The sequence below is a fragment of the Podarcis erhardii genome (assembly GCF_964252035.2).
Source record: "Podarcis erhardii genome assembly, chromosome: 4".
Taxonomy (NCBI): domain Eukaryota; kingdom Metazoa; phylum Chordata; class Lepidosauria; order Squamata; family Lacertidae; genus Podarcis; species Podarcis erhardii.
The window spans coordinates 22,569,164-22,586,990 of NC_138508.1; the positions used below are offsets into that span (position 1 = coordinate 22,569,164).

The 17,827-nt window shown below is 41.2% G+C and overlaps 1 protein-coding gene across 1 annotated transcript in view; it reads left to right on the forward strand.

The window, feature by feature from the left end:
* AASDHPPT (aminoadipate-semialdehyde dehydrogenase-phosphopantetheinyl transferase) overlaps positions 1-17,557 on the forward strand; it is a 30,070-nt gene extending 12,513 nt beyond the window's left edge. Inside the window, exons 3-6 of the mRNA XM_081860711.1 lie at positions 5,316-5,437; positions 8,956-9,117; positions 10,890-10,967; positions 16,609-17,557. Coding sequence (XP_081716837.1) covers positions 5,316-5,437; positions 8,956-9,117; positions 10,890-10,967; positions 16,609-16,767 — 521 coding nt within the window. The 3' untranslated portion in view covers positions 16,768-17,557. The remainder of the gene's footprint in view (positions 1-5,315; positions 5,438-8,955; positions 9,118-10,889; positions 10,968-16,608) is intronic.
* The last annotated feature ends 270 nt before the right edge of the window (positions 17,558-17,827 follow it).

The following is a 17,827-nucleotide window of genomic DNA, read 5'->3' on the forward strand; positions in this document are numbered from 1 at the left end:
TGGTTTTTACAGTGATTTTATTTTACTTTTCTTTGCTGCTCTGTAAAACATCTCTTGTTATATACTGCCATCATCATCTGTCAGGGACTGTGCTGAGGAGGGCTGCATTGAGGAGGAATGGTGGAAACCTCAGGATCCTGAATCTTCCTAGGAGCAGGAGGACAGTATAGATTTGGAACAGTGGTTTGCAGAGGGACATAGTTCAGAAGGCAGAAGCTGGGAAGTACTGGATGGGGAACAGCTAGGAGGAGAAGAACTGGGAGAGAGTTAACAGACTCACTGTCACTTGAAAGCGTTCATCCACTCAGCTCGAGGTCAAGAAGAACAGGTAAGGTGGCAGCACAGAAAGCACAGTGGTTGTGAGATCAGGTTACAAGACTATGGAGGAAGTGGGTAGAACCCTTAATTGGGAGCACCTTCATTCCTAGAAATGGATTCTTTGTTCTCTTGCTGTGATCATTAAAATTTCTAACTGGTAAGAGACTCCTCTCTCTTTGTTCTGCTTATTTACTGCCAAAGGAGGGCGATGAGCCAATTCCCTGAAGCCTGACATCATCATATGATGATGATGCTAAATGGTGTAGCTCAATCCAGATTTTGAATGTTTTTATTACTGGCTGAACTTGTTTGTGTGGTTGCATACATTATCATAGAATCGAGGAGGCTATCTAGTCCAGGAGCTGCCATTGTGGTTCCCAAAAGTGTCTCTGTGCCCTTCTCTGGCACCTGTGAAGGTTCTCCAGTGGATTGAGCAGACGAGATCAATAATGGGTCAATAAGACAGTTTCTGCACGTGCTGTAGAAGAAAGCGAGAGGCAGATGGGGCCTGTCAACCTGGGAAGGTAGCCCATCTATAGGAGGAGGTAAACTCTGATCCTCAATTTCTGCCTTGTGGGATATCTTCAGGAGAAGAAAAGGCTAAACCCTACACAAATCCAGAGTGGAATCCCTAAGGCAGTTGGATGGCACCTTATACCTCCTCTCTCAGCAACTCCTCCAGCCAAGCTGGTGCCAAATGTATTGTTCTGATTTCCTTTGGACCACACCAGTGAGGCCAAGAGGGGGTCTTCTCGCCTGGGCAGCCCTGGACTGCCCAGGAGAGTGCATGTCTAATTTGGAAGAAACTGACATACTGAATCAGGGCCGGATTTAGGTTTGATGAGGCCCTAAGCTACTGAAGGTAATTGAGCCCTTTATAAGTCCAGCTGTCCTTTGTCAACAGATTGTCACTGTTTTTTTGTGATGAATATACAGTGGTACCTTGGGTTACAGATGCTTCAGGTTACATACGCTTCAGGTTACAGACTCCACTAACCCTGAAATAGCACCTCTGGTTAAAAACTTCGCTTCAGGATGAGAACAGAAATCGTGCAGCGGTGGCGTGGCAGCAGTGGGAGGCCCCATTAGCTAAAGTAGTACCTCAGGTTAAGAACAGTTTCAGGTTAAGAACGGACCTCCAGAACGAATTAAGTTCTTAACCCGAGGTACCACTGTATGCTATATGGTAATTTATGCACCTAATAGGTATCTGAAGCCATTTGCACATAACAAATAGGATAACACATAACAAATAGGATAACACATAACAAATAGGATAAAACACTGTTGCTGTATCTAGGTTTTATTTTATTTGTATTTAATCTTATATTTTGGAAATGTACATCGAGTTTTGGGGGGCAAGAGAGTGGGGCCCTAAACTATGGCTTGTTTAGCTTATACATAAATCCGGCACTGTACTGAATAGAGCAGAAAGTTGGCTGAGAGGAGGTTTGTTCCCTGTGGTATGAACACACCTGTGTCTTTATTCTGTCCCACAACTGCTTATCAAAAGACTTTTCCCCTCAAGTCTTAAACTGAAAGTTGGAACACATGAAACGTATTTTGCTGGTCAAAGTAGGATGGATTATCATCGGCAGCCATCCCTCTTCCAAATTGCTATTTTATTTTCTGAAGGGGGAAAAGAACTGCTGATAGCCTTAGCATTCTATGTGAAAGAGAAACACCTTATTGAAATCTTTTGGCTTTTAGGGATAAGAAAGGTGACAATGTCATCAGCAATAAATTCCCCTTTGAATATGTGTCATCCTGTGATCTTGTGGGAAATCACTTGACCTTATGGCTATTGGCCTTTTATTTATCCTTGTACAGAAATCTCTTTTTAGTTGAGATCAAGGCTTCTTAAATGCTTTTTGTAAAAGCCACCGCTCATACATTCACTGCAGCCCTTCCAAGAAGTTGTCTTTGTTGTCATCCCCCTTCCCTCCACCCGCCATTTGCAGCTCTCAGTTAAAAGTGTCTCAACTTGGATGAAAAAGCATTATATATCAGTTTGGGCCTTTAAAATATGACCTTCTGTCTCTCTTCCCGTCCCACTTGAAACAGGCATATCCAAGTGTGTTTGAATGCAGCACTAAAGGTTAAAAAATGCTGCTGGAAACATAAATGAGGGTCAGTTGAAAATGTATACATTGTACTATAGTGCAACATTTCAGAGCTAAACATTTCGAAGCACCATTCACAGAATTAGACCACAACACCAGGCAAAGGGTTAAAACCCCTCACTGATCTATATAGGGTGCACCAGCAATTCATTAATTTTTTAAAAAAAAAACATTCTCACAATCCCTTTTTTAAAAAAAATAAGTTTTATTAGGCTTTCTAGAGAAAAATTCAAAGGTTAATATCAAATTTCTTTTCCCATTTTTATCTGAACTAAGACTTTGATCTAAATTCCATTTAAAAAAAAACAACCATAAAAAGGGAGGACAAAGGAGTAGAAAAAGCTAAAGAAAAAGAAAAAAGAGTAGAAAAGAGGTTAAAAGAGAAAGATAGAAAAATAAAATTAGGAAAATAAAGAACTTAAACTCCTTCATTTGTCTATATCTAAATGATATTTGCTTTGTCCAATCCAATATAACACCCAACAAAGCCACTTTCTGCAAACAAACATCTTCAATCATCTAATCCAAATATCATTCCTTTTTTCTTTTTCATGCAAAAACTCCACGAGAGGTTTCCAATCTTTAACAAATGTTAACAATGACTTTTCTCTAATTGAACGTGTCAATTTTGCCATCTCTTCTAAGTTCATTCGTTTTAACAGCTGTTCTTCCTTTGTTGCTAATAATAAGCCCTTCCATCTTTGTGCATATAAAAGTCTCACAGCCGTAGTTCCATAGTCCTTTTCTAACTATATATCCATAATCCTCAGCAGGAAGAGTTCTGGCTTCAGTTGAAAATTCCATCCTCACTGACCTTGGCTCTCCAGATTAACGTGCAATTGACCATATGTGTAATACTCTGAATTGCCCCATTCCTTCAGTATGTTTGATGTTGCCCTTGCCTGAATTTGCAACTCCTCACCTAAGACAAGGGTCGGAAACCTGTGACCTTTCAGATGTTATTAGATTACAACAGGGGTCAGCAACATTTTCCAGCTGTGGGCCGGTCCACCGTCCCTCAGACCATGTGGGTGTTTGGACTATATATATATTTGGGGGGGGGGTGAACGAATTCCTATGCCCCAGAAATAACCCAGAGATGCATTTCAAATGAAAGCACATATTCTACGATACAATACGATATCTTTATTGTCATTGTCCCTTGCGGAACAATGAAATTGAAAAACTACATAAAAACTACATAAAACATTCAACCCCCCCTAAAAACTCTAAAACCCCATTTTAAAATACACTACACTACAGAGAACCCTTATGCTGCGCTTAGAACCAGAATTGCATTAGCGTAGAAACTGTTTTTCAGGCGGCTAGTCCTGGCCTTTATAACCCTATACCTTCTTCCAGAAGGCAGAAGCTGAAAGAGATAATTTCCGGGGTGCGTACTATCATGTGCTATCTCTGCCACTTTCTTATGGCACCTGGCAGCATAGATTTGATCTAAGGTGCAGTCTTTACAACCCTGGATAGCATTGTTTTTTCCCTGGCCGTGCAGCTCCCAAACCACACGCACAGACCATAAGTTAGTATGTTCTCCACAGTGCAATGGTAGAATGTAAAAACACTAGGCAGGCCCCACAAATAACCCAGAGATGCATTTTAAATAAAAGGACGCATTCATGTAAAAACACGCTGATTTCTGGACCGTCTGCAGGCCGGATTTAGAAGGTGATTGAGCCGCATCCGGCCCCTGGGCCTTAGGTTGCCTACCCCTTGATTACAGCTCCTATCATCTTTGGTGGTTGGCTTTGCTGACTGGGGGGCTGATGGGATTTGAAATTTAGCAGCATTAGGGCAGCCACGGTGGCTTAAATTGTCTTTTTCTCCTTAATCTCCGTGGAGACACAACGAGCTGCCAGAGAGGGACAGAGCACAGAAGGTTCAATCTCCACCATCACTATTTTATATATATACAGTGGTACCTCAGGTTACATACCCTTCAAGTTACATACACTTCAGGCTACAGACTCGACTAACCCAGAAATAGTACCTCGGGTTAAGAACTTTGCTTCAGGATTAGAACAGAAATCGTGCTCCAGTGGCGCGGTGGCAGCAGGAGGCCCCATTACCTAAAGTGGTGCTTCAGGTTAAGAACAGTTTCAGGTTAAGAACGGACCTCCGGAATGAATTAAGTACTTAACCCGAGGTACCACTGTGTGTGTGTGTGTGTGTGTATGATTTTTATTGGTTTTACATATAATCACATTATGTAACATCACACCCTCTTATTTTATCTCTTTGGCTCAACTGAGCTTCATTCCCTCCTGTCTGATGGTTTACAAAATTAAACTTTACATCTTTACATTTCACTTTACATTTCCTATACTTGTTATAACATTACCTAAAATATTATATTACTCAGCCCGAATAGGTAGCAATTTCATCTTGCAAATCTTCAGATAAGCCTGCTAATGATGATAATGGCTTGCAGTTGTCTTACAAATATCGTATAAATTTGTTCCAGATCCCTGCCATCTCGAGACAGGGCTGGGACAGTCTCCCTTTACAAAATCCTGGAGAGCTACTGTTACTCTGTGTAGACAGTACAGTGGTACCTCGTTTTACAGACGCTTCAGGTTACAGACTCCACTAACCCAGAAATAGTACCTTGGGTTAAGAACTTCGCTTCAAGATGAGAACAGAAATCACGGTGCAGCGGCAGCGGGAGGCCCCATTAGCTAAAGTGGTACCTCAGGTTAAGAACAGTTTCAGGTTAGGAACGGACCTCCAGAACGAATTAAGTTCTTAACCCGAGGTACCACTGTACTGAGCTAAAGGAACCAGTGGTCTGGTTCAGAATAATCCCCACAGTTCCTAAACAATCTTTTTTCTCCCAGTCATTTTGCTTTCTAATTGCAGGGAGTGGTTCAATTCCAGACTTCTTTCGAATTATGAAGCGGCAGTTTACAGGGGAAGAGTGGAGAGTAATCAAGTCCATGAACAGCGAATGGCTTCAGTTGGATATGTTTCATAGGCACTGGGTAACTGACCATTTTTATTTTTAACCGTTTATCCATAATCCAGTCAACACAGCCTCTCTTCAAATATTGAGTGGCTTTGTTTGGAATAACTTTTATTGAATCGTTTATATATTTGCTTTGAAAGCCTACAAAGAAGAATCGGAGGAGGGTTTTGTTTGGCCTGCATTTTGCAAAACAGTTGTGTTTAAATGTATCAAATGTACAAAATGCCATAATGTTAATATATAACATAGAATGCACAATACAAATCTTAAATACTATAATGCACTATAATCATATTTCATACATCATTTCAATATTTGCTGCTATCATTAACAATCAGTCTTTATGTACCATCTCCTAAAATATATTAGTGGGGTGACATATTTTTCACTACTTCCAACACATCCATGGATTACATTTATCTTTCAGATTTCACACACCTCCTAATTTTAAATTACCAATCTCAACATTAAAAAATGTACCAAAGTGGATCCAAAGTAGTATTTTAGGATGAAATACATTTAGAAATGTGTTCACCACGTTAAAATACTATTTTGTGATAAAATATGTATTTTCATATGTATTTCTTTTAATTTTTTTAAATTAACTTTATTAAATTTCTTCATCAACTACATAAGTTTCATACAATATTTTTCACAATAATGGTCATAATACATGCATATCATAAATGAAGACACAAACATTATTCATACAAATACCCACTTATTAAACTGTCAGTAAATATTAAATATTTTATAATTCATTAATCTGCTCTTTTGAAATTCTCATTATTACATTAAATATTAAATAAGAGAATATGAATTCCCTCCATCTTCCATTATTCCTCCTTTCTTACATATTGCTCTGCTAATTTCCAGTCTTCCCGTTTTCCTCTGTATCCCTCCACTTCTTTAATGTGATTGTTCATGTAATAACTGACATTTCTTCCCCTATTTTTCTAATTACTTCTTTTCCAAACCCAGCTTACATTTTTCTTCAACATTTTAGCATTCACAATCCTTGTCAAGGTTGAATTATACAGTATCTTGAGTCCAGATTTATTTGCAATTCTGGGGGGGGGGGGAATTCACATAGTTTGGGAGACATAATAGAAAATATTCACTTATTATCTCCTTAATTTTTTCATTTATAACTATTAGCACCGTCCTCCAATATTGCTTCACCCTTGCACACTCGCACCATGAATGGATACAGTCTCTCTTAATGTTATAACAGAACTTCAATTATTTGCTTTGTACAACATTGAAGCATTTCCCCTCTCATCTCTTCCCTGCCAAACAATTGATGGGCAGGTAGATTCCCCAATCCTGTTACAAGTCACCTTGCACTTTCTCATCCCAAGAAAAGGCCCATGTATTGAGGTTTCTGGCTGGGGTTACATTCCGATGTCATATAACCCCTGTTTTATTTATTACTTCTTCTTCTTATTTATTTATTTATTGGGTTTATATACCGCCATCCATCATAAAATCTCAGGGCGGTTCACAGAATAAAATACAGGATGAAAACAAGCAAATAAGTAGAACAAGACAACAAAACAACAACACACTCACCCCTTCCCACTGACGCATTTAAAAGGCAGTAGAATATTAATCAGGTTTGGTTGAGGAAGAACGTTTTCACCTGGTGACTAACACACACACACACACACACACATTTTATATATATATATATGTAATGGTTCTAGGGGTTGCTCGTGTGTAAGTCGTCGCCACACCTGGCTGAGTCACCTAGGTGAACCCTTTCTGTCCGGACAGCCACCCATCCGTGGCTGCCTCAATCGCTGGCAGAATCCGTCAGTGGGCGTTTCTTGAACTTCTTCCAGCACAGAAGTTCTTTGACGCCAAGTCTCCGCCTACTCTCCCTGCGCGGAAGTCTTCTGCGCAGGGAGGGTGTGGGCAGTGGAGGACCCGTGCTCTCCCTCCTGGTCTCTGGCGAGGAGTCATGGAGCCACCTCACCGATTCCCCCATCTGCCCCCCTTCTCCACTGGTGCTACGCTGATTTCCTTCCCCCACAGATGGGCTGCCTCTCTTCCTCCTGGGACGCTCTCTGGCATCCCTCTGGAGCCCTCCCTCCTCCTCTGGCTCCGATGGCAGTTCCCTGACAATATATGTATATGTATATGTATATGTATATGTATATGTATATGTATATGTATATGTATATGTATATGTATATTATATAAAGGCACCTGGCGAACCTCCCTGGGGAGAGCATTCCACAAATGGGGAGGCACTGCAGAAAAGGCCGAATGCAGAGTCTCGGACAGTTTATATGGGGAGAGGCTTTTTTTTCTAAAAAAAATGTTTAGGGGTCCTCTTATTTTGACTTGAGAAAATCAAAATTTTATAGTTCAGTTTGGGAAAAGTAAATATAATAAATGGACAAAAGGCCGCCATCGGGGGTAGCAATGGAACTGACAAGTCCCTGTGCTGGGGAAGAAACGATTTTTTTTTAAAAAAAAAAAATTAGTTTATTCTCCCATTAGATTGACAAAATGTTTAGGGGTATGTGTACCCCTGCACACGCACACCCCAGGGAAAAAGCAGTGGTCCTGAGCTACACTGCTTGCCAGTTCATTTCCCGATTAAATTTGAGGTTTAAATTGGTGTTTAAAGCCCTAAGCAACTCTGGCTTGAAATATGTGAACAATCACCTCCTTTGCTACAAACCCTCTTGAATCGGCAGAGGTGACACTCTTGGTAGCTTTTCCGCACTCAGAGGTTTGGCCCAGAAGAGTGGCCTTCTCTGTGGTGGCCCCTAAGCTGTGGAACTCCCTCCCTACAGAGATGTGATTGGCATCTTCATTATACAGCTTCATTTTGATAGTAGAAGTGAATATTTTTAGAACCCACTTTATTTTCACGATTGCAAATTGTTTTAAACAGTTCTTAATGTTATGCTTTAACGTTGCAACGCCTGCCCTTGCACCCTTATAGTGAAGGACAGGTATTTAATAAATAAATATATAAATAAGAATAACATTTGATCAGTTAAATCATTCATTAAGCATAGAGAATGGCTTGATGGCACAATTCCACTAAAGCTAAACAAGGAAGATGCTTTGCAAGGTGCTATGGTGGGAGACTGCCTAAGAGCCATATATAAGCCACTTTGAGTTACTTGTAGGAAGAATAAACAGATAATCAATGAATTGAATGATCAGCTAAAACCTTCAGGTTTCGTGACCAGTTCTTATTAATGCAGTGGGCATTTTGACAACTCGGGTATCTGCAAGGAGGCTTCTGTGTTGTCCCATGCTTACTCCTGCCAATTGTACTCGCAAGATATAACCATGGAAATTCTCTATACATAACAGGCAGAAGAAAAAGACCTGGGATTTGGCCCTGGTTTAATCGTGTATAGGTGTGGAAGAATTTTAAATGTAAGTGGGGGACACACAATATAGAGTCTTGTGGTTCCTATTAGGCGGAGATTCAGAAAGCCACTGCATATAGTGATTGGAACCATACATGGGTTGACCACCTGCATTTTGATTTTTTCCTTCTTTTAGGCACTAAAAGAGAGCTTTATAAAAGCCATTGGTGTCGGGATAGGTTTTGACCTTCAGAGGATTGAGTTTAATGTATCCCCACTGCAACTGGAAGTGGGGAAAATGTATAACGGGACAGTTATGCTCTTGGATGGCGAAGAAGAGAAGGAATGGAGTTTTGAGGTGAGGCTACAACCTACAAACTTCTCCCTAAAGTTATACTATATACTGTCTTGAAATACCATAAGATGTTGGTGTAACGCTTAAATTGCCTACTCGTGAGCCCCTGCTTTCTTGGGATCCCTATTTGTAAGGGTGCAGGGGTAGGAGAAGAAAAGGAGCTTGCCTAGTCGGTGTTAGAATTCCTGCTCCGTGACTGCAGTCATGGGATTGTTGTCTATCACATGACGGTGTATGTTTTGACTCCACAGAGTGGGAAGTGATGAAGACAGGATGTTTGTGTTACTGTGTTACATTAGCCAAAATGCTGTGTTACTGAGGTCTATCACGCAAACTGCGCAGAATCTGCAGATCCCTAAGTGTGCGGATGTCTGTTGGCATTGGTCGCTGTATGGGCTGAAGAAAGCTTATGAAGCTCCCGAACGATTGACCAGGAGGTAGAGAACATGCCAGTCGGGCATGTGTCTCTGCCAGAGTCCTACTCGAGTGTAGGCTGAACTCCTGACAGTCGGTTGCATGGACAGTGTTTCTGGGTCCCCTCGAAAATCCATTGGCCCGCGGGAGACCGTCGTTTGTGCCTGATTGATTTTAAGGGCAGAGGGCAGACTCGAGGCAGAACTTCCTCCCTCAGGAAGATATTTTTGTGCATTTTTTGGTGCCACCCTCTCCACCCACCAAAACCTCTCCTCCCCCCCCCCCCCGCTTGGTATTAGTGCTGTGTCTCAAGGAGCAATCAAAACGACATTCACGTTTTGCCTTTAATGGCCAAATTTGCTCATGGCTTTCAGGAGTGATTGTGCTGTTGCTTTGTTGAACTCTCATAAAGAAATTTGCTGGTGTTTGCAGAGAAGAAGGAAAAAACCCGCTTTGTCCTCTAGCAATGCCGCACAACCTTATAATGCACCCAGTTGGAGCACCCGTAAAGCTTTTAACGTCTGCAGTCTGGGGAGACCTCATGCCAATAGTGGCAGTAACTAACATTTAGACTCCTGTGTTTGCTTTTCGAAATGGGAAATGATGTTAATATTAAGTCACTGAGAAATAACCTCTTAACTTCACTTTAGGGAACTCAGTTTCTGCTTTGATAATGTATGAAAGGGGGGGGGATGGGATCAAGTATAGTAGGTAAAAAAGAGACTTCTTTTTTTACCACCCACAGCGAACAGAGTAGAAATTGTCAAAGCACTGGTCTTCAAGCTGATGAGTTAGGACCTCCCAGTAGGTCATGCGCTGACAACTAATGGCTCCATTGCTGTTTTCTTTGTTTTCTGTTTCCTTTAAAATAGGGAGAAAGACAATCCAAATGATGGGGTGGAAGAGGGTTAAAGGGTAACCAAAGGGTAGGCTACTCTTCTGTGGTTGTGTAGAAGACAATGCATTAACAGCTGTGACTTTTTTCAGCACCGCTTGACAGATTTGCAGCTACCAAAATCCTCATTTCTGTGGACAGAGGGGCCTGGTGGAGTGGATTTTGCCCTAGACAGGAGGTTCCACACCCCTTTCTTAATATTACTTGCTGCAAATATGCTCTAGAACAGATCCACCTTTGCAATATTGCACACGTGGAACAGGAAGTGTTACATAAGAGGGTTGACAGGCCAACAAGTTAATTTACCTAGGCTGTCACATCACCGGACTTCCTGAAACATGGAGCAACAATGGGGAAATGTAGGCAGTTTTTCCTGTCCGTACTATCTAATCTTTTACTCTCCTACATTTGCTTTCTATTGGTGTTGGTAGTTATTCGGTACACTTTTCCCCCTTTTGCCATCTAGGAAACACGGCTAGATGATTGTCACCATGTTGCAGTTGCTCTGGGGAAACCAGGAGCGTTTGGAGAGAAGCCTGCTGCGGTAAGATGTTCGGGTAATTTTCAGTATCAAGCAGAATTGTTAGTAGGTTTGTGATATTTTGTCTTCTGCCTTGAGATGGCTCTATGCTAAATAGCTGTTGAATTTTTAAATACACAATAGCACTCTTGACTGGAATACAATTCCAAGCAGCTGTTAATAAAAACCTAGAGTAGAAAATACCGTCCACCTGTATTCAGATCCTAGAATAAAGTAGAATACTTGGGATATGATATTGGAGATCATCTAGCCCAATCTGCTGCTCAGTCCAACAGTTCCTGGACCTGCTCTGCTCTGCCACCAGAAAACTCCATGGTGGGGATCTCTGCTGGCTGCTGCTAGTAAAGAACTTGCTGGCAACATTTCCTCCCCCCTTCATTTTGGTGGGTGGAAGGGGGAGCTTCACAATAATATGAGAGCCTTATGGACCAGCCCAGTGGCCTGTCCTTGTGTCTTCTCTTCTCTTGATGTGGCCAAAGTATTGGAGCCTCAGCTTCACGATCTGTCCTTCCAGTGAGCACTCAGGGCTGATTTCCTTCAGAATGGGTACGTTTGATCTTCTTGCAGTCCATGGGACTCTCAAGAGTCTCCTCCAGCACCATAATTCTAAAGCATCAATTCTTCAGAGATCAGCCTTCTTGATGGTCCAGCTCTCACTTCCATACATCACTACTGGGAAAACCATAGCTTTAACTATACGGACCTTTGGCACTTTGGAGTTGGCATTAGCCGATGCTCATTCTGCCTGGCAGTTAACCCTCTCTGTTCCTGGCTGATTTCTTCAATTGTCTGCAAACCTTCCCTGAGAGCTGGCTGCAAACCATCACTGGGAGCTGGCTCATTCATGACATGGCCCTTCTAACCCAGCATCCTGTTCTCCCCGAGGCTCGCCAGATCTTGCGGTGAAGTGATGCTGGTGTCACTCTACAGATGTCTAGCAGGAGGTGGCGTAACCCAGCAGGTCTGGGCAGAGGGACACCTCCTCCCAACCAACCCCACTCGCCCCAGCCTGATGTGAAGGGTGTTTGCATTGTGCTGTTAATAGTAAACACATAAAAAACAACAGAAAAGGGAGACTTAAAAATCGATATCCCACAGCTGACTTTCGTGGTTTTTAAAAAAACTAGCAATCAAATGCAAAGTTGCTAGAAAGGCTATGGTGCAGTTTGGGATAAATGCAAACTTTGATGAATAGTACCTTAATGGGACTATTACGCATGGCATGCGGGTGGCGCTGTGGGTTAAACCACAGAGCCTAGGACTTGCTGATCAGAAGGTCGGCGGTTCGAATCCCTGCAACGGGGTGAGCTCCCATTGCTCGGTCCCTGCTCCTGCCAACCTAGCAGTTTGAAAACACGTCAAAGTGCAAGTAGATAAATAGGTACCACTCTGGCGGGAAGGTAAACGGCGTTTCCGTGCGCTGCTCTGGTTCGCCAGAAGTGGCTTAGTCATGCTGGCCACATGACCCAGAAGCTGTACATCGGCTCCCTCGGCCAGTAAAGCGAGATGAGCGCTGCAACCCCAGAGTCATCCGCGACTGGACCTAATGGTCAGGGGTCCCTTTACCTTTTCCTTTACCATAAAAATATTATACTAAGTTTCAGAAGAATTTGGTTAGAAACCTAGAAAAGGTGAGATCCAACGTGGCCCGAGTGGGCGTCTGCTTATGTAATGGGATGCTTCTTTCCTCTTCTACCTCCGTGTGCCTCCAAAATATGCTCCAGAGGGCTGGGGAAGCACCCAGAGCAGATTTTGGTGGTGCACGGGGGACTGGAACAAGGAAGAGAGAAACCAGAAGTCCTGTTATGTAAAACAGATTTCTGTTGCACAAGCAAGTGGGCATCATTGGATGTCGGCCAATGTGAAAATATTAAAGCGGTTAAAGAACCGGAGGGGGGGGGGTAGCAAAAGCAGAATCAATCAACAATTATTTCAAATCAAATCAACTGAAGCAATTAATGTATAAATATCTGCTTTTCACAAAATCTATTAAAGGGAGCCATGAATCACAAATGTTTCCATATGCTTTCTCCCTCACACAACTGAATGTTCTCAGTTATTTTGGGCATTTCTTGATGTGATCACACAACAGCATGGATTCCGTTTTCTTCTCTCTCACTGAATCAGCATGCATATGCATTGGTGCATACATTATTATTATTATTATACTATTATTTAAATAATTAATATACTGCCTTTCATCTGAAGAAGAAATACCAAGGCGGTTCACAATTGAATAAAAGCCAATAGCAAAATAACAAGAATAAACCCAGTTACAAAAATAAGACTACATTAAAACATCCATAATTAAAATATATAAAACTAAATCCGTTAAAACAGACATAGTAAATGCTTGTCTAAACTGGTGTGTCTTCAAGAGCTGGCGGAATGCCAATATTGATGGAGCTTCCCATATTTCAGCATATAAGATGGAGTGATGGACAGTTGTGTACCGAAAAGTACAGAAAACTGCACGTGGCAGTTTCTTTTTTTTTTTTTAATAAATATTTATTAAGGTTTTTAGATATAAATGCACAAATAATAAACAATCTTACTTCTATCACAGACATAATTTCATCACTTCTTTGGACTCCCTCGCGTCTCCCGCTCCCATTTACATCGTTAAAAGTTTTTTTCCAAACAAATTATCAGCTTGTTTACAATCTCATGTCCACTCATTCAAATATAATCTAGCACTTCTTCCAAAAAAATTTATATTTTCTTTAGTCTCACTTATCATCAAATTTAAATCTAATTTAGTGGTGGCCAATTTTTTATAATCTAGCATCCTTCTTAACATTCAACCAAATTACAATGTTTTTGTAGATACATCTTGAATTTCTCCCAGTCTTCCTCCATCTTCTCTTCTCCCAGATCACGGATTCTGCCAGTCATCTCGGCCAGTTGCATATAGTCCATCAGTTGCATCTGCCACTCTTCCAGTGTGGGTAGATCTTGAGTTTTCCAGTTTTTTGCGATGAGTATCCTTGCTGCCGTTGTTGCATACATAAAGAATGTTCGGTCCTTCTTTAACACCTTCTGGCCGACAATACCCAGAAGGAAGGCCTCTGGTTTCTTAGTGAAGGTATACTTAAATACCTTTTTCAGCTCATTATATATCATTTCCCAGAAGACCTTCACCTTAGGGCATGTCCACCAGAGGTGAAAGAATGTTCCTTCATTTTCTTTACATTTCCAACATTTATTATCAGACGAATGGTATATTTTGGCAAGTTTAATTGGGGTCATGTACCATCTATATATCATTTTCATTACATTTTCCTTCAGAGCATTACATGCGGTGAAGTTCAGCCCAGTGGTCCACAACCTTTCCCAGTCCTCAAACATAATGTTATGCCCAATGTCCTGTGCCCATTTTATCATAGCCGATTTAACCATTTCGTCTTGTGTATTCCATTTTAACAGCAAGTTATACATTCTAGATAGTACCTTGGTCTTTGGTTCTAACAATTCTGTTTCTAACTTCGATTTCTCCACCTGGAACCCTAACTTTTTGTCATTTTTAAAAACTTCTTTAATCTGAGCATAATGTAACCAGTCTCGCACCTTATCCTTCATTTTCTCCAAACTCTGCAATTTCCAATTGTCTCCATCTTTTTCTAATATTTCCCAATATTTTGGCCATTTGGCCTCCATATTGGGTCTTTTTCGGGCCTTAGCCTCCAGAGGTGAAAGCCACCTTGGGGTTTTATTTTCCAATAAGTCTTTATATTTTGTCCAGACATTAAACACTGCTTTCCTGACAATATGGTTCTTAAAGGCCTTATTGATCTTAACTTTGTCATACCATAAGTATGCATGCCAACCAAAAGCATTGTTAAAACCTTCCAGGTCCAGTACGTCAGTGTCTTCGAGAAGTAGCCAGTCTTTTAGCCAGCAGAAAGCTGCGGCTTCATAGTACAACTTTAAGTCTGGCAGGGCAAAGCCCCCTCTTTCTTTCGCATCTGTTAATATCTTAAACTTAATTCTGGGCTTTTTGCCCTGCCAGACAAATTTAGATATATCTTTCTGCCACTTCCGGAAGCACTCCGTTTTGTCCACAATCTGTAGTGTTTGAAACAAAAATAACATTTTTGGCAATACATTCATCTTAATAGCGGCAATTCGGCCTAACAAAGAAAGCTTCAATTTTGTCCAACTATCCAAGTCTCTCTTAATTTCAGACCAACATTTTTCATAGTTATCCTTGAATAGACTCAGATTTTTTGCTGTTATGTTTACCCCTAGGTACTTTACCTTTTTAACCATAGTTAGTTCTGTTTCTCTCTGAAACCGTTCTGACTCTGTATCTGTCAAATTTTTCCCCAGCACCTTGGTTTTCTGTTTGTTTAATTTAAATCCCGCCACCCGACCAAAGTCCTGAATCAGTTGTAATACTCTTTTCGTACTAGATTCTGGCTCCTGCAGGGTCAAAACTAGGTCATCTGCAAAAGCTTTAAGTTTATATTGTTTCGCTCTGACCTGAATCCCTTCCACCAGCCGGTCCCCTCTAATCATGTTCAAGAGCACCTCCAGAACCGAGATAAATAACAGAGGGGAGATCGGGCAGCCTTGTCGTGTTCCTTTTTCAATTTTGAACTCTTCTGTAACCACATTGTTAACTATCAATTTGGCCTTTTGTTCTGAATATATTGCATCAATCCCATTCTCAAACCCCCGTCCCACTCCCATTTCTTTTAAGTTTCCCTTCATAAATTTCCAAGAAATATTATCAAAGGCCTTCTCCGCATCTATAAAAATTAACACTGCTTTTGTATTTATATCTGTTTGCAAAAGTTCCAAAATATCAATAATGTTCCTAGTATTGGCAAACATATGTCTACCTGGGAGAAAGCCTGCCTGGTCTTTATGGATTACTTCATTAAGAACTCTTTTAAGTCTACTTGCCAAAATGTCTGCAAATATTTTGTAATCCACATTCAGAAGGGAGATGGGACGATAGTTTTTAAGTTGTGTCTTTTCAGTTTCAGATTTTGGTATCAATGTGATAAAAGCTTCCTTCCACGATTCCGGCGCCCTCTTCCCCTCCATAATTTCATTACAGACCTCCATCATTGGTTGGATCAGATAGTCTTTTAATGTCTTGTAATACTTGGAAGTCAGGCCATCTGGCCCTGGAGATTTGCCCAGTTGCATGTTCTGAATGGCTTGTTCAATCTCTTGTTGTATTATTTTGTTGTTCAGGATTAATCTGTTTTTTTGTGACAACTTTGTTAGTCCATTTCTTTCCAAAAATTGTTTAATCTCAGCCTCATCTTGCGGCCCTTGAGTGTATAATTTTTTGAAGTATCTCTGGATGCACGTGGCAGTTTCAGGCAGGGAAGAATGTGGGGCAAAGCAGACTGACGAAATGATAATGGACCAAAATGGGGAAAGTCTGATCCCCTTCACCCTGGTCCTTCAGATTCCAGAACCTTGGGGTTGTGCTCAAATGTGAACATACTGGGTTGCCTTTCAAAATTAGAATTAGATCTATCTTTGCCTCTCCCGTCTGTAAAATAGGTGTGTGTGTGTGTGTTGTAATGTTACAAACAGGGAAAAATAATTACAACCTTGTTCTTCAATCATGGAAATACTGATCTGCATTTCTGTGAATTGAATTCCCCTCCCTTCTTCTTTTCAGGTGCTTTCTTCTGCTGCGACCCAGACTACATTTACAACACTGACTTTTGATGATTTAGTTGCCTCTGCTGTGCCTCTTGCACCTGAAGACCCTGCCTGCTGGGATAGCTTTTGTGCTAAGCAGGAATCGCCAACACGCCAGGGTTCCAATCCAAGATAAGAGAGGCTGCGTTTGCAAGGAGAGAAGCTGAAAGCACTCACAAAGGCCACACACTGTTCTCCTTTCCAGTAGTTAATTTGTATGTTTGGTGGTCTGGGTGGTGGAAATGCTAAAATTGCCTTTTGTGTTCTATTTTTTTGGCTGTTCCGTATCAAATGATTACATTTTTCATTGACCTTTTCCAAGCAGACTGTTGGGTTTTCTGCTCTCTGGCTGAGTTCATATTATTATCAGCTGCTGAATCTTTGTATTTCATTTCTGCAAATATAATCGAGAGAGGGAAAGAAAGGAATGATGTTGGCCGACTTTAAAAATATTACATCAATCCTGATTTAAATGTAGTATTTTCCTATAGTGGAAGAGTTGGTGCATTTCTGTCTTTCCTCAAATACCTTGTGTAATGTTTATCAGGAGGACTTCACATGTGTGGCTCTTTATGCAATAACCTGATTAATGCAGTAGCACCACTACACCACCATTTGAAGACACAAATCATACAAACAGAAGAATTATCCATTCAGCAGTACCTAAGAAGCCCCTGTGTAGTCATGATAAGGACAAGGGCACATGGCCACCATCCCACCAAAGGGGAGGGCACACTTGTCCAGTAAAACATGAACCAGGTCTTTATTGTTTATTTTCCTGATAAGCCATTTGCCATTTCTGATTCCTAAAGTACTTGCAGTGAGTAAGTCTGCAAAGTTAAAATGTGCATATGTAGAGTATTTGGCAAAAGATGCCTTGGTCAATGGAATAAAGCGGAACTAGGACAAAGGTTTGAATCGTTAAAGCTATGGTTTTCCCAGTAATGATGTATGGAAGTGAGAGCTGGACTATCAAGAAGGCTGATCGCCGAAGAATTGATGCTTTTGAATTATGGTGCTGGAGGAGACTCTTGAGAGTCCCATGGACTGCAAGAAGATCAAACCTCTCCATTCTGAAGGAAATCAGCCCTGAGTGCTCACTGGAAGGACAGATCCTGAAGCTGAGGCTCCAATACTTTGGACACCTCTTGAGAAGAGAAGACTCCCTGGAAAAGACCCTGATGCTGGGAAAATGG